The sequence below is a fragment of the Aedes albopictus genome, chromosome 1 (genome assembly GCF_035046485.1).
Source record: "Aedes albopictus strain Foshan chromosome 1, AalbF5, whole genome shotgun sequence".
NCBI lineage: Eukaryota > Metazoa > Arthropoda > Insecta > Diptera > Culicidae > Aedes > Aedes albopictus.
Window position 1 is genome coordinate 242693453 of NC_085136.1, and position 21903 is coordinate 242715355.

The following is a 21903-nucleotide window of genomic DNA, read 5'->3' on the forward strand; positions in this document are numbered from 1 at the left end:
GATCAATTTTTGTTAAATAAACGACCTATGTGCCAATATTACCTGTATCGAGTGCAAACAAAAAGTGGTCTTCATCTTCATCTTCGAACGCCACAGCTTCTTGAGAATGATCCAAAAGCCTGGAGAGTGCGTCAGCTATGTTTAATTGACCCGGAACTCTTCGCATCTCGAAGTCGTAGGGCTGTAATCGAAGAGCCCATGCATCTGCTCGTGCCAAGGCTCGCTTACCAACTCGATGATTTGATCCAAATATGAACTCATTTGCCTCCGCGTCGGTTCTGATGATGAAATGTCTGCTTATCAGGTATGATGCAAAGCGTTCTACGCCCCAGACAACTGCCAGTGCTTCTTTGTGGGCATGCGGATACTTCTTTTCAGTGGGGGTCAAGGATTTGGAGGCACATGCTATCACTCTTGGCACACCAGCCGTACTAAACTGCACCAGCACCGCACCCAGTCCAATAGGCGATGCATCCACGTACAATTCTGTCGCGTCCGTTGTGCTGTAGTATCCGAGTGTTTTGATCACATTCAGAGAATCAGCTTGCAGATGGTGGAATTCTTGTTCTTCTCGTTCCGTCCAGTAAAAATGGTCGGAATTCGCTAATGCTCTCAAGTGTTCCGTTTTATCCGCTCTGTTTATGATAAACCGATCGATAAATGTTACCAGGCCGAGGAAACTTTTAACCTCAGCGCAGTTTTCAGGGGTTCTGAAGCTTTTAATGGCGGTTAGCTTTTCCTCATCAATTTTCCACCCTTCAGGGGTAAGAACGAATCCCAGGAATTGTGCTGATTGGGTACCAAAGACACATTTTGCTTCATTCAACATCACGTTATGCTCCTTCAAACGTGCAAGTGCTTCAGAAAGGTTGGCATCATGTTCCTCCTTAGTTTTTCCATGAACTAGCACGTCATCGAGGTAGACCTTGATTCCCTTGCATCCACCGAGTATTCTCCGTTGCAGTACCTCTTGAAATACGTCAGGTGCATTGCACAACCCGAATGGTAGCCGTACGCAGCGGAACATCCCGAACTCCGTGAAAAAATTCGTCAAGTGTCGTGATTCAACGTCAAGTTCGACATGAAAAAACGCATTTTTCAAATCAATCGTGGAAAACCACGTTGCGCCGTTTAAATCTGCAACTATACTTTCCAACGTCGGCATGCTGAATGGGGTTCGGTAAATATACTTGTTCGGTCCTCTCAGGTCAATTACGAGTCGGATATCGTGTTTACCTTTCGGTACTACGATCATAGATGAACAGAACGAAGTGTCCATTGCATCCGTCACCTTCTCGATAATATTGGCATTCACAAGCTGCTGCAGGCGTTCGTCGACTAATGGTTTTACTGCCTGCGGAATGCTCAGATAGATGTTCCTGCAGGGTAGTCTTGATCTGTCATATGAAATCTTCACCGGCGGAATATTGAATTTGGGGAAGGCCTCATTCGTATTGATCGCTGCGATTTCGCCTGAGAGAAACGATATAGTAGAATCGTCCGCAGTCGTTACCGGAACCTTGATCCCCAGCATAAGCACACTGTATCTTGTCGCCGTTGTCCTGCTCAGGAGGGACCTAAGCTCTCGCACCACATAGAATTTCTCCAGATACACGGGCCTGTCTTCGGATATGAACAAGTAGGCCTCGAACGTGGCCAAAACCTCTATCTCTCCCGCAGTAGCGTATGCTCTTAGAGAGCGGTCTGATTTCTGCTGTAGGTTGAAAACTCCCTCACGATACTTCGGATCCATAATCATTTTGTGGTACTGAGATTCCGTGAACGTATTGACGTGGGCACCCGAATCAATCAGGAATTGACACGGCATGTCGGCGACGGTTGCCTCAACGATTCCATCGTCCAAGTTTTGTGCACCCGTTGGAACTGCCGCACTCACCGCGTGAGAGAAAACCTAAAAATATTGCAAACCAATAAAGGGTTCATTTCTTTCATTTTATTGTTGTAGTACTTCATATATTCGTAGTTCAAACCATGTAATTCAATGTATCAGTGTTAAGAAAAACACTTAACGAACGATCATTTTCGAAATAAATTCAATAGTTAAACATTAATGAAATGTCGTCGTTTAAAAAATAATAAAATCAATTCTCCGTTGCATCACTTACTTTCTCTTCAGGTACGTCTTCGTTGCCTTGGTTGTGAATAGCAGCAATTTTCCGAACGGGTTCCTCCGGCGTGGAAACATCGTACTCAATCTCTCGTTTGGTTCCTGTTTGAACATTTGCCCTACAAGCGACTCGAATGTGACCCTTCTGTCCGCAGGTCCGGCACACTTTATCAACGGCGTGGCAATAAGATGGTTCGTGGGTACTACTAGTACATCTCCAGCATGCCTGCTGAGCCGGTCTCTGCTTTCCTAGATACCGATGATTTCCGGAACGATTGTAGGGACGCCTCGAATAACCACGGTGACGGAAGCCAAAGCGTCCGTAGTTTTGTCCACGGAACTGTTGACCAGTCAACGGAAAATCAGCGCTGACGGGCGCGATAGTTACCTGTTCCTCTGGCTCGTGTCTTTCCTTGAAGAACTGTTCACTGAGTTGGATGCACTCAATCTCTCGCACTTTATCAATCAATTCGGTGAACGACCCTTTGCGATGCAACAATTTGAGGGCAGCAGTCCGAACCTCCTTACATCTTGCATGGGTTGAAACGGTACTCAGTATTGCTTCTGATTCCCCATCCGAACTGTATTCACACATTCGGGCTATGGCTCCCACCTTGGTTATGTAAGCTGAGTCCGATTCCCCTTGCTTCTGGAACAAGAGAGCCAGTTTTCGCCGTTGCAGCATTACATCCGAACCAGAGCTAAAGTAGGTTTTCAGCCGGTGCATCGCATTCGAAAACGGCAGCAATACGGCATCCGGCGAACTATCATCAGATTTGGTGTTCTTGTATATGTCCAACAGCCGAATGCCTGCCTTGACCTTGAAGATCATAAATTGCGTTGCTTCATCGACGATACCAGCTAGTTGCATCGAGTCTACCACACCCAAAACTGGGATTTAGGAGCGTTATAGTGCACGGCCTTTTGTGCACGAAACGTGCACGGCATAGGCGCAAAACGTGCACGTTGGATGGTGCGCAAACGCTCATGCTCGGTTATCGCATACATGCGTAACAAAAATTGTATCTGAATACAAGATCCACCACTGAACTGCTCGACTATGGAACTCGAACAAACTGCGAATGATGGTGCACGCACACAAGTACTGTATGGAATGTACAAACAGTTTCCGTACAGAATAAGCTACACTCAAGTGTGTGTGAGCAAAATCATCTTGCATCAGTTTGTTTTTAACCATCGTCGTCGGTTCACGGAGTCGTCGCGGATCCGGAATTAATTTTGATTTTTAACAGTTTTAGCATTACAGCTAAGTGGAATTGGTGATTACGCTGTGATGAAGATTTCGGTCAAAAACAACTGTCGGATCGGTCGTCTGCGGCCACCGCCACGGTCGCGAAAGTGGTGTTCTGCGCTTTCGACTTGCGGAAGTGTCCCATCCGCCAGCTGCTAAGGATGGCTTGGCTTGCGATGGGCAAGTGCTGCAGCGTAGATGAAGTTTGCTGCTAATGTGGAGGGCTTTTTTTACATATTTTAAAGAAAATGCGGCAGGAAGTGAAATGAGTGAGATAGGCCGTATCGGTCTGAGCCGCTAAGTGCGATAATAAAGAAAAAAAAAATGCATTGATTTGAAGCAGTAAGTGCACGCAGTAGAATACACTTATGGTTCTTTCAACTAGAGGGAGGGAGTTTAGTGATGTGATATGCTTCATACAAAATTTCAAAAGTTTCAAAACGGACTAAAGGCAAATTCTAAATATTTCCGATAAAGTGAGTGAAGTATTTGTTTTTGCACCATTTTAAATTTACCTGAAAAATTTAAAACGGATGCAAATTGTCATGAGGCGTTGAAAAATTAGAAATAGTGGAAACATTTGTGTATCTTGGAACTTTTTTAAAATTATGATACCCACAAGGTAAAAAGGTGTTTTCTGCTACAAATATACGCCCTGTAGCCCTCTGAAATCCCGTAGTTTACAAACGAAATGCTGGCCTTTCTGGCTGAAGGACCTAAGCCTAAGGGCTGGAGGACCTAAGCCTAAGTCCAGGAGAATCGGAAACGACCGGCCCATGACCGGGTCTAGTGCACATGGACAACAAGTAAGAAGTAAGTGTATTTATTCCGTTTCACGGAATTCCTCGAATTGAAAATGACTTGTATTAAGAATTGCTGTTGTAACATCACAAGGCAATCTTTGATTATTTCAGGTAACAGGTCTTATGGATCTCCTTGGAGCAATTTATAAAAAATATTTAGAAAATTTGACTTGTGTTAATAATTGTTGCCGTTAGATCTTCTTCATTATAGTTCTACGTTCCCCCTGGAACTTGGCCTGCTCTCTTCAACTTAGTGTTCTTTAAGCATTTCCACACAGCAAGCACAATGATACACTATGCCCAGGGAGTCGAGAAAATTTTCCCGACCGGAACGGGATTCAAACCCGCCGCCTAATTTTAAATTATTTATTGAAATTATTTTTTAAATTTGGCTTATATTGAGAATTGTTGTCGCAAGATCATAGTTCTCATGGAACTCCATGGATTAATTTTGATATTTTTTCTAATTATTTTAAAATTTAACTTGCGTTAAGAATTGTAGCAGTTGTCGTAAGATAACAGTTTATGGAACCCTTTGAAGTAATTTTCATTGACTTATTAAAATGACTTGTTTTTGAATTGATGTTCAAATTTTTATGGAATACCTTAGATTCATTTATTGAATATATTTTAAAAGTTTGTCTTTGGAACAGCTCTGATTAATTCATCATCATATATATAATAGCCCTTAACCACTAGGCTAAATGGAGAAAATATTTGACACTTCATATCTTTTTTACCATCAGATGCAGAGAACAAAACCAGTGACAACTTTAGACAACCAGACACAGCATTTGTTGAAAGAAATCACAGACAACAGACGTTGAAAATTATTTTTTTTTAATATTTGGCACTTAAATTCTTTTTCACTATCAGATGCAGAGAATAAAACCAGTGACAATCTTAGACAACCAGACAGAGCATTTGATGAAAAAAAAACACAGACAACAGACGTTAAAATTATGATTTTTTTTTAAATATTTGACACTTTCATTCTTTTCTACTATCAAATGTAGGAAACAAAACCAGTGACAACCAGACACCACATTTGTTGAAAGAAATCACAGAAAACAGACGTTGAAAATATTGATTTTTTCAAAAATGTTTCCCACTTGAATTCTTTTTCACTATCAGATGCAAAGAACAAAATCAGTGACAACCAGACACAACAGTTGTTGAAAGAAATCACATACAACAGACGTTGAAAATTTTGAATTTTTAAATATTTGACACTTTAACCACAGACAAACAGACGTAACACTTCGAACATTTTTCGATTCAAAGCATAGTCACGGAAACATATTCGCCCAATGCAAAAAGGACTATGTTTGGCCGACCGCCAACTAGGTGGCGGTAGTGAGCAAACGTCAAACTCGAACAAAAACTATGCGAGCGCCACGGTTGGGCAGTTGGCCTACTATCAAATTTTGAAAAAGACCGTTGAATCGGTGTACGATGAGAATTATCAGAGTGTTACGTCTGTTTGTCTGTGCTTTAACTCTTTTTAACTCTCAGATGCAGCGAATAAAACCAGTGATAACCTTAGACGACCAGATACAGCATTTGATGAAAAAACTCACAGACAACAGACGTTTAAATTTTTGATTTTTGAATAAAAAACTATTCAAAACGTAGAAAAAGTAATGCTCTTCTTATTTAAATTCTACAAGCGTGAATAACACATGAACCTTTTCTATTGAAAAAAAAAAACACTTGCCACGGGCGCAACAGCGTCCACAAATAAACTAGTAAACAATAGGGGACTCACTAAACAGATTAAATTGCTGCGTAAGCCATGATTTTCTGCTTATTCGAAATGTTTCATGATTTTGCGAATAAAATAATCAAAGATTGCCTTGGTGATAGCGACGTTTAATCAGTTTACGCTGTTAAGTGAATCTCCCTAAAATATTTATAAGTTGATTTGTGTTATGACTTCTTATCGTAAAATCATATTTTTATGGGATCCCATTGAGTATAACTCTGATATTTTTTTTTTCAATTATTTTTAAATTTTACCTTGTATTGAGAGATGTCATAAGACATATGTGGTTTCTTTAGAACTTTTTGGAGCAATTTTGATGGATTTATTACCATATCTTAAAAATTTTACTTATGTTAAGATTAAGAATTACTGTCGTAAAACCACAATTCTTTTGAAACTCTTCGGAACAATTATGATTGGTTTATATACATAGTTTTATTTTATATTAGGCTTGTTTTTAGAATCGTTGTCGTAAGATCACAGTTCTTGTGGAACTCCTTGGATTAATTCTGATAACATTTTTTTCCATAATTGTTTTTAAAATTTACCTTGTGATGATAATTTCTGTCGTAAGATCACAATTCTTATGAGACTCCTTGGAGCAATTTTGATTGATTTATTATCATATCTTAAAGAAATTGACTTGTTTTAAGAAATGTTGTCGTGAAATAACAGTTCTTATGGAACTCCTTGGAGTAACTTTGATTAATTTATTTACATTAAAGGTCGGACTCGATTAACCGGAGTCGGGTTCTGGCTGTAATATGTTTAAATTTTGACTGATTATCAATCAAAGTTAGCTTGAGCAAAGCCTTATAGAGCATTCCGTTCCCAGATATATGTTTGAGAAGCATCAGAACCCGACTCCGAATAAGCAACTTATTCAGAAATCCTTTGAGCTTTCATTCGAAAAATAGTCTATAATTTTGTGGCAAACTTGTGATAGTTTTTTTGGTAATTCTTTCGATGATTTCATTTAATTCGAAAACTTGTTCGAGAATTCTCTTAACAATTTTTTTGGAAGTTCCTTTTGTGAATTCCCTCGGTATTTTTTTTACTTCCTTAGGAAATGTTCTAGTAAGAGGATTCATTAAGCTGCGTAAACGTTTCGATCACTAAGGCAATCTTTGATTATTTCATTCGCAATTGTGTGAAACTTTTCAAAGATTAGAAAATCATAGCTTCCGTTGAGATTTCAATTGAAATTGATTCCGGAAATTCATTTGAGATTTCCTTTAAAACATATTTGAAAGCTCCTTCGGAAAATTAATTTCGATTTTTTTTAGAAAACTGGTGATAATTTTTTCCGGTAATTTTTTTGATAATTTTTTGAGAATCCCTTTGGAAATTTCTAAGAAAGTCTGTATCCTTAATTTGTTTGGTTATTTGTTCAGTGATTTCGTTTGCAATTCAATCTATATTGATTTCGGCAAATTAATTTGTAAGTTTATTTGAGATTTCCTCCGGCAAAATCATTTGTTATTGACAGATTTCTTGAAACGTAAACACATCGCGGTCGTTGAAATGTTTCAAAAAGGGGCTTTGCACAAAAGTTCACGCGGTCTATCGTTTTCGAAAGGAACAGCCGCAATGTTGTTTCCCATAAGGATGAAATCGACAATCATAACGATATTTTTTGGTGGAAAGTTAAGTTTTAAGATTTTTTTTTGGTAGTTGTTTTGGAAGTATCGTTGAAAATTTAGCTCAAATTGACTAAGGCAATATAATTTCTTTGGGAATACTATTTAAATTGACTTTAGTAATGAATTCGAAAATGCCTCTAAGATTTCTTTCGGCAAAATATTTTAGAATTTCTTCGTAGACTTGTGTGCTTTTTTATTTTATTTTATTTATTTTTTTGATAATTCCGTTGGCAATTTCAGGTGAATTTGACTTTGACAAGTAATTCGGAAATATGTTTAAAATTTGCTGGATGTTTCTTCGAAATTTGGCAAATTTATTTATATATTTTTCAACCTTGTGTGCCTCGTGGCCGTGCGGTTAGCGTCACCAAAAGTATAGCCGTACCATGCAATGGGGTGAGGGTTCGATTCCCACTCCAAGTGATGAAACTTTTCACAAGAAATATTTCTTCCTTGTATCCACTGGTGCTTGTAATGTATGTCGTGTGCGATGTCTAGTGTTAAGTATCGTTAAGTCTGTGCAGCCTATGGCTGGAGAGGTGTCCATGTTTTTTGTCTTTGTTTTTTATTTATGATTTGATAATTCTATTGATAATTTTTTTGGAAATTTAGACGGAAATTAAGTTGAAATCGGTTATTTATATGTAAATTCCTTCAAGTCTTCCTTCTACAGATGATCTGTAAATTCCTTTAGATATATTTTAGAAAGTTTTTTTTTCGTACTTCGTTTAGTAATTCCTTTAACAAATTTGTAAGAAATTGAATTCTAATAGTGATTCTCATCGATAAACTAGTTTGAAATTTCTTCCGAATATTGTGAAAAATCATTTAAAAAATTTCTTTAGGAATGTTTTTGGGAAATAGACTTTTGCAAATAATTGCGAAGTTCCTTGAAAATAACCCTCAGCAAATAAGTCTGGAATTACACTGGAAAGTTGTGAGTTTTTTTCGGTAATTATCTTGATAATTTCTTTGGCAAGAATTCAATTGAAATAATTGTCAGTAAATTATTTGAAAATTCTTTTGAGAATTCCTTCGGCAGTATGATTCCCTCGGACAGTTCCTAACTGTAACTTCTAGAATTAGTTTTGCAATTCTTCTGACATTAATTTTTTTTGCTATGTCGTTGGAAATTTAGTTAATTTTTTTTTTATTATTAATTCGGAAATACTTTTGAGGTTTCATTCATTATTTTATTTGGAAGTACCTTTGCGATTTCTTTCGGAAAACTATTTGGGAACTTCATCGTAAATTTCTAAGAAAGTTTTGTTTTTCATATTTTTTGTGGTAATTCCGTTGATTATTTGCGATTGAAATTAACTCTGAAATTTATTCAAAAATTTGTGTGAATTTTTAAATGTGATTCTAATACTTTCTTAGAAAACTTCGTATGGTATCAGTTTTTATTGACTTCGGCAGTTTGTTTGTAAATTTCTTCGAAATTTCATTCGGCAAACTATCTGGGGAATTCCCTTGAAAATAATCTAGTTTTTTTTCTTTTGATCATTTCTTTCGACTATTTCGTTGGTAATTCTGATTAAATTGACTTCAGCCATTTATTCGAAAATTGAGTTGAGATTTCTTTCAGCAATTTTTTAAAGTTCCTGTGATATTCCCTCTGGCAAAATAATCTTCAAAAAATTGAAAGCATTTTTTCAGGAATGCTTTAGGAAATTTTTAGTTATTATGGCTGGTAATTCTCTTAGTTAATTTTTCATCAATTTCTTTGAAAATTTAATTTAAATCTATTTCGGCCATAATCCCGGAAATCATTTAAGATTTCTTGCGGAAAATTATTTGGCTTTTTTTTCGGAAATGTTTTTTTGATATTTTTTGTTAGTTCTTTTGGTTATTTGTTTGGAAATTTTCTTGGAAATTCAATTGAAATTGATTTCTGCAAATAATTATTAAATTTCTTTGAGATTCTTCAGTTTTTCCTTCTACATTTTTTTTAATGTCTACGTTAATTAGTAAGTATTTTTTTTCGGTTATTCCTACGATAATTTAATTGAAACTGACTTTGGCAATGAATTCCGAAGTTCGTTTGAGGTTTTCTTCGGTAAATTATAGCTTCTAATTGCTTTAGAAATTAATACAAACACAAAAAAAGAGTTTAGTTTCTCCGAGGGACTTCCATTCATTTGCAAAATGAAATCTCAAAGGAATTTCCAAAGAAATGGTTGAAATCAAATTCAACAAAATTCTAAAAGAAATAACCAAACATATTATAAAAAATATTTACCAAGAAAATGTTCTGAGAAATGTTCGAAGATATTTCAAAAGAATTTCTAAATACCTTCAAGGTCAATTCACGAAAAAAAATAGTCGAAGTCGGAAACAACCAAAATCGAAAAACGACCAAGAAAAGTTTCTAATAATTCTCTGAAAAAAACAATAATTTTTAAAAAGAAATCTCAAAGGAATCTTTAAGAATTAAATAGTTGATGCCAATTTCAATTGGAATATTTTGCAATTGTCGAAGCAACTACCAACAAAGTTACCAAAATAAATATTGGGCAACGTGGCCGTGCGGTTAGCAGCGTTAATCGTCTGGACATTTTATAAGCCTTGGAGTGTGTGTTCGATTTCCGTTCCAGTCAGTTAAACTTTTCGTAAAATGGGAAATTCTGCACTGGATTATTGTAGACAATGAGAACGTTTTCAAGAAATCCCAAAGAAATTTATAAATAAATTCCCAAATAAATTTCCGAAGGAAATGTTAATGTAGTTTATGAAGAATTTTTAGAAGGCATTGGAAACTTAACCCAAATATTGACGAAAGAATTAAAAAAAAATCTAAGAAACTGAAAAGAATTGCCGAAAGAATAGGTTAATAACAAAATAATTACCGAAAGAACTTTTTGAAGAATTACCAAGGAAATTTCGCTCAATATTTCCGTAGGAATCTAAACAAATTGCTGGAAGCATAACTTAAGAAAATGTCAAAAGAAATACTAAAAAAATTTCCGAAAAATCCCAAATTAATCAAAGAAATTTCCGAATAAATTTGAATACTTATAATTGCAAAGGAAAATGTCAAAGAATTTCGCAAGTAATTTTAAGAAAGTTTGAACATTTCTTGAAGGGATTGCCGAAGAAAAAAATCCGTTAAATAGTGAACGATTTCTTTTTTGGAATATATATTTTTGGAATCTCTAAATTATTTGCCGGAGATTTATTAGAAGGAATTGTCAAAGGAACTTCCGAAAGAATGAACAAAGAGTTCCCCAAATATGTTTGATAAAGAATAAAAGAAGAGCATAATAAAAAAAAGCCGCAGAAATACCGTAATTTTTGCCAAAAGGTTTTTTATGTAATGCTGTAAAAACCAGAAAAAATGTACGAATGAATTTCGTAGAACATTTTCTACAGAAATTGCTAAAGATATATTTGAAGAAACGCTCAAGTTATTTCTTGAAATATTTCTTAAATACTTCTAAATAAAATAAAATAAATTCTTTTCCCCGTTCTACCTTGATATGTATTATTTTCTGGGTCATCCATCTTGCCGCCACCGCTTGGACAGCCACAACTCGTCTTTATTTTTTCTTCTAAAACATAGGGGCACAGGGAATTCACATATTTTTTTAGAATCTTTGTTGCAATCGTTGTCTCTTGGAATGTCATAAGAATTTCCAGTGCCAACTTGGGGTTCACTGATTCATGTAGAGAACTGGACCCACCAAGCCCACCAAGCACACCAAGTTACATAAAAAATCCAAGATAAATCGCTGAATGAATCCTCTAGAAATCCTTGAAGAAATCTGAAAAAACTGCGGTTACTTCTGCAGGCAACCATGGAGAAATGCTTGAGTGTATCCCTGAAAAAGTAGATAGAACGATTTCTACAATATCTCAAGGTACTCCCGACTTAATTTGTAAATAAACACAGGAGGAATTCCTGGAGAAATCCCTGTAGGAATCCTTGGATAATTTCCAGGAGAAACTCCAAGAGGATTACCTGGAAGAATTGCTTGAGGAGTCCCTAAAGGAATGCCTGGAAGATTCCCTGGGTGGATTCCTCAACAAATCCCCAAAATATTCCTGGAGGAATCCTGGAGGAAATCTTTGGAAGATTTCCTGAAGCTATTGGAGGAGTTCCTGGAAGAATTCTTGAAGGAATTCCCGGTGGAATTCATGAAAGAATTCTTGTAAGAATTTCTGAAGAATCCATGGAGCAATTTCCGAAGGAATCCCTGGGGAAATTTCTCAAGGAATCCTTGGAGGAGTTTCTGGAGGATTCCGTGTAAGAATGTCTAGAATTTGGGCAACACTGGAAAATACTGTCCTGGATGAATTCCTGAAGAGTCCCTGGAGGAATACCTGAATGATACCTGGAGGAATCCCTGGAGGACTTCCTGGAGAAATTCCTGGAAGAATGCCTTGAGATATCCATGGAGGAATTCCTGATGGAATTTCTTGAAGAATCAATGCAGCAACTTCTGGAGAAATATGTGGACGAATTCCAGAAGGAATTCATATATCTGGAATCCTGAAAGAACTCCTGAACGAACCCGTGGAGGAATGCCTGAAGCAATCATTGGGGAAATTCCTAAAGTAATCCCTGCAGGAATCTGTGCAGGATTTCACGGAGGAATTCTTGGAGAAATCCCTGGAGTAATTTTTGATGAAATCCCTGTAGGAGTACTTGGGGAAATATCTGAAGGAATCCGTGGAGGAATTCCAGATAGGAATTTGTGGTGGAACTCGAGGATGAATTCCTGGATCTGGTGTCCTGAAGAAATTCCTGAAATAATCCGTGGAGGAATTCCAGGAAATTCCTGGAGGAATCCCTGGTAGATTTTTTGGAGGAATCTTCAGAGGGTTGGTTTGTTGAAGGAATCCATGAAGGAATTCCAGGAAGAATGTGTGGAAGAATTCCTGAAGGAATTCCTGATGGAATCCTTGGGGAAATTCCTGAAGGAATCTGTGGAAGGAAGAAAATGCCAATGAAATTTTCGATGCTATTTCTCAAGAAAATGCATAGAATTTTCCCTTTTACTTACAGTAGTAATTCTTGAAAGAAATGACGAGGCGATTTTAACAGGGAAAACCGTCAGTTTGCGAGTATTTTGCCGCAGGAATTTTGCAAAAAAAAATGTATTGAGAGAATTTCCTAATGAGAAGGCAGTGGTTTGAGTAACGTCTTTATTCAGTAGCGGTTGGAATAAGAATGAAAAAAAAGTAGTTGTCACTTCTGCAGTGGTTGCTGTGATCGTGACCATCGACTTCCGGTTGCTGTGATCAACATTTCCAACGATATTTTAGTAGATATTTCCATAAAAATGCAGAATTAAGTTCACAGGCCTTGGCGATGAAACCTCCAAATTCCCGAAAAAAAACTTACTTCCCCGAAAAAATTGCCATAGAGTTTTCTTTTAAGAAACTGCACGTTTGCAAGCAAATTTACATAAGAATTAAAAAAAAACCTTAACAATTTTCCGTAAGAATCAAGATTTTGATGATGAACCTGGGCTTGTTAGTGGAATACCTGTAAGTAAAAAAGAAAATCGTTTTAAGTACTGTTTTTTTTTAATTCCACTAAGAATTTGCATCCTTTTACAGATGCGTATTTCGACCTCAACTGAAAGGTCGTCTTCAATGTATTGTACTCGACTTTAAAAAAAAAAAGCTTCAGAAGCATACTTGTAAAATCCTGTAAATTCCTGTCGGAATCCCTGGAGAAATTCCTGGAGGGATTCCTGGAGAAATTTGTGGAGGAATCCCTGGAGAAATTTGTGGAGGAATCCCTGGAGAAATTACTAAAGGAACCCCTGGAGAAATTCCTGGCGGAATCCCTGAGGAAATTCCTGGAGGAATTCCTGAAGAAATACTGGAGGAATCCCTGGAGAAATTCCTGGAGGATTATTATTATTTATTTAAAAATTCCATGAGGATCCCTGGAGAAATTCCTGGAGAAATTCCTGAAGAAATTCCTGAAGGAATACCTGTAGAAATTTCGGGAGGAATCCTTCGAGAAATTACTGGAGGAACCCCTGGAGAAATTCCTGGTGGAATCCCTGGAGAAATTCCTAGAGAAATTCCTGGAAAAATTACTGCAGGAATCCCTGGAAAAATTCCTGGACGAATCCCTGGAGAAATTCCCGGAGGAATCCTTGGAGAAATTCCTGGAGGAATCCCTGTCAAAATTTCTGGAGGAATCCCTGGAGAAATTCCTCGAGGAACCTCTGGAGAAATTCCTGGCGAAATCCCAGAGGAAATTCCTGGAGGAATTCCTGGAGAAATACTGGAGGAATCCCTGGAGAAATTACTGGAGGAATCACTGGAGAAATTCCTTTTGGAATCCCTGACGAAATTCCTGGAGGAATTCCTGGAGAAAAACTGGAGGAATCCCTGGAGAAATTCATGGAGGAATCCCTAGACAAATTCCTGGAGGAATCCCTGTTGAAATTTCTGGAGGAATCCCTGGAAGGATTCCTGGAGGAATTCCTGGAGGAATTCTTGAGAAATTTCTGCAGGAATCTCTGGAGAAATTACTGGAGGAACCCCTGGAGAAATTCCTGGTGGAATCCCTGAGGAAATTCCTGGAGAAATTCCTGGAGAAAGACTGGAGGAATCCCTGGAGAAATTCCTGGAGGAATCCCTGGAGAAATGCTGGAGAAATTCCTGGCTACTTCCCTGAAAAAAAAAATCGTGGAGAAATTCCCGGAGAAATACTGGAGGAATCTCTGGAGAAATTACTGGAGGAACCACTGGAGAAATTCCTGGAGAAATACTGGAGGAATCCCTGGATAAATTCCTGGAGGAATCTCTGGAGAAATTTCTGGAGGAATCTCTGGAGAAATTACTGGAGGAACCCCTGGAGAAATACCTGGCGGAATCCCTGAGGAAATTCCTGGAGGAATTCCTGGAGAAAGACTGGCGGAATCCCTGAAGAAATTGCTGGAGGAATTCCTGAAGAAATACTGGAGGAATCCCTGGAGAAATTCCTGGAGAAATTCCTGGAGAAATTCCTGGAGGAATCCCTGGAGATATTCCTGGAGGAATCCCTGGAGAAACACTGGAGGAATTCTGGGAGAAATTACTGGAGGAGCCCCTGGAGAAATTACTGGAGGAGTCCCTGGAGGAATTTCTGGGAGAATTCCCGGAGAAATACTGAAGGAATCCCTGCAGCAATTTCTGGAGGAATCCCTGGAGAAATTACTGGAGGAACCCCTGGAGAAATTCATGGCGGAATCCCTAAAGAAATTCCAGGAGGAATTCCTTGAAAAATACTGTAGGAATCCCTGGAGAAATTACTGGAGGAACCACTGGAGAAATCCCTGGCGGAATTTCTGGAGAAATACTGGAGGAATCCCTGGAGAAATTCCAGGAGGAATCCCTGGAGAAATTCCTGGAAGATCCACTGGAGAAATACTGGAGGAACCACTGGAGAAATTACTGGAGGAACCACTGGAGAAATTACTGGAGGAACCACTGGAGAAATTCCTGGCGGAATCCCTGGAGGAATTCCTGGAGGAATTCCTGGAGAAATTTCTGGAGAAATACTGGAGGAATCCCTGGAGAAATTCCTGGGGGAATCCCTGGAGGAACCCCTGGAGAAATTTCTGGAGGAACCCCTGGAGAAATTCCTGGCGGAATCCCTGAAGAAATTCCTGGAGGAATTCCCGGAGAAATACTGGAGGAATCCCTGGAGAAATTACTGGAGGAATCACTGGAGAAATTCCTGGCGGAATCCCTGGAGAAATTCCTGGAGTAATACTGGAGGAATTCCTGGAGAAATACTGGAGGCATCCCTGGAGAAATTTCTGAAGGAATCCCTGTAGAAATTTCTGGAGGAATCCATGGAGAAATTTCTGGCGGAATCCCTGAGGAAATTCCTGGAGAAATACTGGAGGAATCCCAGGAGAAATTCTTGGAGGAATCCCTGTTGAAATTTCTGGAGGAATTTCTGGAGAAATTACTGGAGGAAGCCCTGGAGAAATTCCTGGCGGAATCCCTGAAGAAATTTCTTGAGGAATTCCTGGAGAAATACTGGAGGAATCCCTGGAGAAATTTCTGGCGGAATCCTTGTAGAAATTTCTGGAGGAATCCCTGTAGAAATTCCTGGAGGAATCCCTGGAGAAATTCCTGGAGAAATCCCTGTAGAAATTACTAGATGAATCCCTGGAGAAATTACTGGAGGAACTTCTGGAGAAATTCCTGCGGAATCCCTGAGGGAAATTCCTGGAGGAATTCCTGGAGAAATACTGGAGGAATCCCTGGAGAAATTCCTGGAGGAATCCCTGGAGAAATTCCTGGAGGAATCCCTGGAGAAATTACTGGAGGAACCACTGGAGAAATTCCTGGCGGAATCCCTGAAGATATTTCTGGAGGAACTCCTGGAGAAATACTGGATGCATCCCTGGAGAAATTCCTGGAGGAATTCCTGGAGAAATTCCTGGAGAAATCCCTGGAGAAATTCCTGGAGAAATTACTGGAGGAACCACTGGAGAAATTCCTGGCGGAATCCCTCAAGAAATTTCTGGAGGAACTCCTGGAGAAATACTTGAGGAATCTCTGGGGAAATTACTGGAGAACCACTGGAGAAATTCCTGGTGGAATCCCTGGAGGAATTCCTGGAGGAATTCCTGGAGAAATACTGGAGGAACCCCTGGAGAAATTACTGGAGGAACCACTGGAGAAATTCCTGGCGAAATCCCTGGAGGAATTCCTGGAGGAATTCCTGGAGAAATTCCTGGAGGAATCCCTGGAGAAATTTCTGGAGGAATCCCTGGAGAAATTACTGGAGGAACCCCAGGAGAAATTCCTGGAGGAATCCCTGAGGAAATTCCTAGAGAATTTGCTGGAGAAAGACTGGAGGAATCCCTGGAGAAATTCCTGAAGGAATCCCTGGAGATATACTGGAGAAATTCCTGGCTACATCCCTGAAAAAAATCGTGGAGGAATTCCCGGAGAAAAACTGGAGGAATCTCTGGAGAAATTTCTGGAGGAACCACAGGAGAAATTCCTGGAGAAATACTGGAGGAATCCCTGGATAAATTCCGGGAGGAATCCCTGGAGAAATTTCTGAAGGAATCTCTGGAGAAATTACTGGAGAAACCCCTGGAGAAATTCCTGGCGGAATCCCTGAGGAAATTCCTGGAGGAATTCCTGGAGAAAGGCTGGCGGAATCCCTGAAGAAATTGGTGGAGGAATTCCTGGAGAAATACTGAAGGAATCCCTGGAGAAATTCCTGCAGAAATTCCTGGAGAAATTCCTGGAGGAATCCCTGGAGAAATTCCTGGAGGAATCCCTGGAGAAACACTGGAAGAATTCTGGGAGAAATTACTGGAGGAACCACTGAAGAAATTACTGGAGGAGCCCCTGGAGAAATTACTGGAGGAATTCCCGGAGAAATACTGGAGGAATGCCTGCAGAAATTTATGGAGGAATCCCTGGAGAAATTCATGGCGGAATCCCTGGAGAAATTCCAGGAGGAATCCCTGGAGAAACACTGGAAGAATTCTGGGAGAAATTACTGGAGGAACCACTGGAGAAATTACTGGAGGAGCCCCTGGAGGAATCCCTGGAGGAACCCCTGGAGAAATTTCTGGAGGAACCCCTGGAGAAATTCCTGGAGGAATTCCTGGAGTAAAACTGGAGGAATTCCTGGAGAAATACTGGTGGCATCCCTGGAGAAATTTCTGGAGGAATCCCTGTAGAAATTTCTGGAGGAATCCCTGGAGAAATTTCTGGCGGAATCCCTGAGTAAATTCCTGGAGAAATACTGGAGAAATCCCTGGAGAAATTCTTGGAGGATAACCTGTAGAAATTTCTGGAGAAATTACTGAAGGAACTCCTGGAGAAATTCCTGGCGGAATCCCTGAAGAAATTCCTTGAGGAATTTCTGGAGAAATACTGGAGGAATCCCTGGAGAAATTACTGGAGGAATCCCTGTAGAAATTTCTGGAGGAATCCCTGTAGAAATTCCTGGAGGAAACCCTGGAGAAATCCCTGTAGAAATTACTAGATGAATCCCTGGAAAAATTACTGGAGGAACTTCTGGAGAAATTTCTGGCGGAATCCCTGAGGGAAATTCCTGGAGGAATTCCTGGAGAAATTCCTGGAGGAATCACTGGTGAAATTCCTGGAGAAATCCCTGTAGAAATTACTAGATGAATCCCTGGAAAAATTACTGGAGGAACTTCTGGAGAAATTCCTGCGGAATCCCTGAGGGAAATTCCTGGAGGAATTCCTGGAGAAATACTGGAGGAATCCCTGGAGAAATTCCTGGAGGAATCCCTGGAGAAATTCCTGGAGGAATCCCTGGAGAAATTTCTGGAGGAATCCCTGGAGAAATTACTGGAGGAACCCCAGGAGAAATTCCTGGAGGAATCCCTGAGGAAATTCCTAGAGAATTTCCTGGAGAAAGACTGGAGGAATCCCTGGAGAAATTCCTGAAGGAATCCCTGGAGATATACTGGAGAAATTCCTGGCTACATCCCTGCAAAAAATCGTGGAGGAATTCCCGGAGAAAAACTGGAGGAATCTCTGGAAAAATTACTGGAGGAATCACAGGAGAAATTCCTGGAGAAATACTGGAGGAATCCCTGGATAAATTCCGGGAGGAATCCCTGGAGAAATTTCTGGAGGAATCCCTGGAGAAATTACTGGAGGAACCCCTGGAGAAATTCCTGGCGGAATCCCTGAGGAAATTCCTGGAGGAATTCCTGGAGAAAGGCTGGCGGAATCCCTGAAGAAATTAGTGGAGGAATTCCTGGAGAAATACTGAAGGAATCCCTGGAGAAATTCCTGCAAAAATTCCTGGAGAAATTCCTGGAGGAATCCCTGGAGAAATTCCTGGAGGAATCCCTGGAGAAACACTGGAAGAATTCTGGGAGAAATTACTGGAGGAACCACTGGAGAAATTACTGGAGGAGCCCTTGGAGAAATTACTGGAGGAATTCCCGGAGAAATACTGGAGGAATGCCTGCAGAAATTTATGGAGGAATCCCTGGAGAAATTCATGGCGGAATCCCTGGAGAAATTCCTGGAGGAATCCCTGGAGAAACACTGGAAGAATTCTGGGAGAAATTACTGGAGGAACCACTGGAGAAATTACTGGAGGAGCCCCTGGAGAAATTCCTGGAGGAATTCCCGGAGAAATACTGGAGGAATCCCTGCAGAAATTTCTGGAGAAATTCATGGCGGAATCCCTGAGGAAATTCCTGGAGGAATTTCTGGAGAAATACTGGAGGAATCCCTGGAGAAATTCCTGGAGGAATCCCTGGAGGAACCCCTGGAGAAATTTCTGGAGGAACCCCTGGAGAAATTCCTGGCGGAATCCCGGAAGAAATTTCTGGAGGAATTCCCGGAGAAATACTGGAGGAATCCCTGGAGAAATTACTGGAGGAACCACTGGAGAAATTCCTGGCGGAATCCCTGGAGAAATTCCTTGAGGAATTCCTGGAGTAAAGCTGGAGGAATTCCTGGAGAAATACTGGAGGCATCCCTGGAGAAATTTCTGGAGGAATCCCTGTAGAAATTTCTGGAGGAATCCCTGGAGAAATTTCTGGCGGAATCCCTGAGGAAATTCCTGGAGAAATACTGGAGAAATCCCTGGAGAAATTCTTGGAGGATAACCTGTAGGAATTTCTGGAGAAATTACTGAAGGAACCCCTGGAGAAATTCCTGGCGGAATCCCTGAAGAAATTCCTTGAGGAATTTCTGGAGAAATACTGGAGGAATCCCTGGAGAAATAACTGGAGGAATCCCTGTAGAAATTGCTGGAGGAATCCCTGTAGAAATTCCTGGAGAAATCCCTGTAGAAATTACTAGATGAATCCCTGGAAAAATTACTGGAGGAACTTCTGGAGAAATTTCTGGCGGAATCCCTGAGGGAAATTCCTGGAGGAATTCCTGGAGAAATTCCTGGAGGAATCCCTGGAGAAATTCCTGGAGGAATCCCTGGAGAAATTCCTGGAGGAATCCCTGGAGAAATTCCTGGAGGAATCCCTGGAGAAATTCATGGAGAAATTACTGGAGGAACCACTGGAGAAATTCCTGGAGGAATCCCTGAAGAAATTTCTGGAGGAACTCCTGGAGAAATACTGGAGGAATCCCTGGAGAAATTCCTGGAGGAATCCCTGGAGAAATTTCTGGCGGAATCCCTGAGGGAAATTTCTGGAGGAATTCCTGGAGAAATTCCTGGAGGAATCCCTGGAGAAATTCCTGGAGGAATCCCTGGAGAAATTCCTGGAGGAATCCCTGGAGAAATTCATGGAGAAATTACTGGAGGAACCACTGGAGAAATTCCTGGCGGAATCCCTGAAGAAATTTCTGGAGGAACTCCTGGAGAAATTCTGGAAGAATCCCTGGAGAAATTCCTGGAGGAATTCCTGGAGAAATTCCTGGAGGAATCCCTGAAGAAATTCCTGGAGAAATTACTGGAGGAACCACTGGAGAAATTTCTGGACGAACTCCTGGAGAAATACTGGAGGAATCCCTGGAGAAATTACTGGAAGAACCACTGGAGAAATTCCTGACGGAATCCCTGAAGAAATTCCTGGAGGAATTCCTGGAGAAATACTGGAGGACTCCCTGAAGAAATTTCTGGTGGAATCCCTGGAGAAAATTCTGGAGGAACCCCTGGAGATATTCCTGGCGGAATACCTGAGGAAATTCCTGGAGGAATTTCTGGAGAAATACTGAAGGAATCCCTGTAGAAATTTCTGGAAGAATCCCTGTAGAAATTACTGCATGAATCTCTGGAGAAATTACTGGAGGAACCTCTGGAGAAATTCCTGGCGGAATCCCTGAAGAAATTCCTTGAGGAATTCCTGGAGAAATACTAGAGGAATCCCTGAAGAAATTGCTGGAGGAATCCCTGTAGAAATTTCCGGAGGAATCCCTGAGGGACATTCTTGGAGGAATTCCTGGAGAAATACCGGAGGAATCCCTGGACAAGTTCCTGGAGGAACCCCTGGAGAAATTACTGGAGGAACCACTGGAGAAATTCCTGGCGGAATCCCTGAAGAAATTTCTGGAGGAACTCCTGGAGAAATACTAGAGGAATCCCTGGAGAAATTCCTGGAGGAATTCCTGGAGAAATTCCTGGAGTAATCCCTGGAGAAATACTGGAGGAACCCTTGTAGAAATTTCTGGAGGAATTTCTGGAGAAATTGCTGGAGGAACCCCTGGAGAAATTCTTGGCGGAATCCCTGAAGAAATTCCTAGAGGAATTCCTGGAGAAATTCCTGGAGGAAACCCTGGAAGTAGCCCTGGAGAAATTCCTGGAGAAATCCTTGGAGAAATTCCTGAAGGAACCCTTGAGAAACGCTGACTAAACTGCCAGTATATTGCTGTAGCAATAATTTAATTATTTGCCAAAGAAACTTATATAAGGAACTACGAATAATTCCTCAAAACACTACCGCAGACATTTCCTTAATAATTGACAAAGAAATGCCAAAGAAATTTCCCAAAAATAGATTTGAGCGTATAATGAACATTTAGTTAAAATACCTTACATAAAGTAAAAACCAAAAAAAGATTTCGAAAATTTTTTAATAAACTTCTTAAAGAATATAATAAAGTTTGCCGATAAATTTTAAATAAAATATTGTCCGAGTTGCCGAAGGAATTTTGTTTTAACGTCTATCATATTCATATTTATTATAGTACTAATAAGTAGTTGCAAACGACGAAAAGTACCAACACCGCTGTTTCCTGCTGCTGTCATCGCGGTGCGTCTGAGCCCGTTACGCCGGTACCTTTCTGCATCGCATCCGACTGCTACAGGCGCCCACCCGCCACCCCTTCTGTCGTATCATTGTTTGGTTCGCTCATCTTGCTGTCACAGGTTTGAACTGAATGGGATAATGGGAGCGAAATGGGGAGACGAACTTTCCCAAATGTCTCATAAACGGCAAAGAATCCGCAATGCCGTTCGCCTACGAGGACCGATAATCGCACCCGTGTCCATCGTTCGATCGGAACGAAAACAAACCACCGATCACGGTAGGACACCCACACATTCTCAACATTTTTCCCAACCAATACAGATGCACGTTTTGCATGTATTGGTGACGCGAAAGTATGTGAACACCAATACATTCACAGCAACGTAGCAACCGATGACACCCACACATTGCAGCTTGTCAATGTGTGGTCAAAAATACTACTCGAATTTTTGTGCGCGCAGGCGCACCATCAAATAAGCGCGGAAAAGTGCTTCTACCGCCGACAAGCTACTTTTGCGCTTGCAGCGTGCGCGTTTCCTCCTAAAATATGCGTGCTTTGTTTTGGGTGCAGCAAATCCTTCCATTGCTCGAATGCATATCGATGTATCTCTCCATCATCACCGAGGG

The 21903-nt window shown here is 40.2% G+C and overlaps 1 protein-coding gene across 1 annotated transcript in view; it reads right to left on the bottom strand.

Moving 5' to 3' along the window:
* LOC109397798 (uncharacterized) overlaps positions 1-21903 on the bottom strand; it is a 42086-nt gene that overhangs the window by 19061 nt on the left and 1122 nt on the right. The window contains exons 3-4 of the mRNA XM_062859055.1: positions 2127-3019; positions 43-1912 (exon numbers count right to left, since the gene is read on the bottom strand). Coding sequence (XP_062715039.1) covers positions 43-1912; positions 2127-3019 — 2763 coding nt within the window. The remainder of the gene's footprint in view (positions 1-42; positions 1913-2126; positions 3020-21903) is intronic.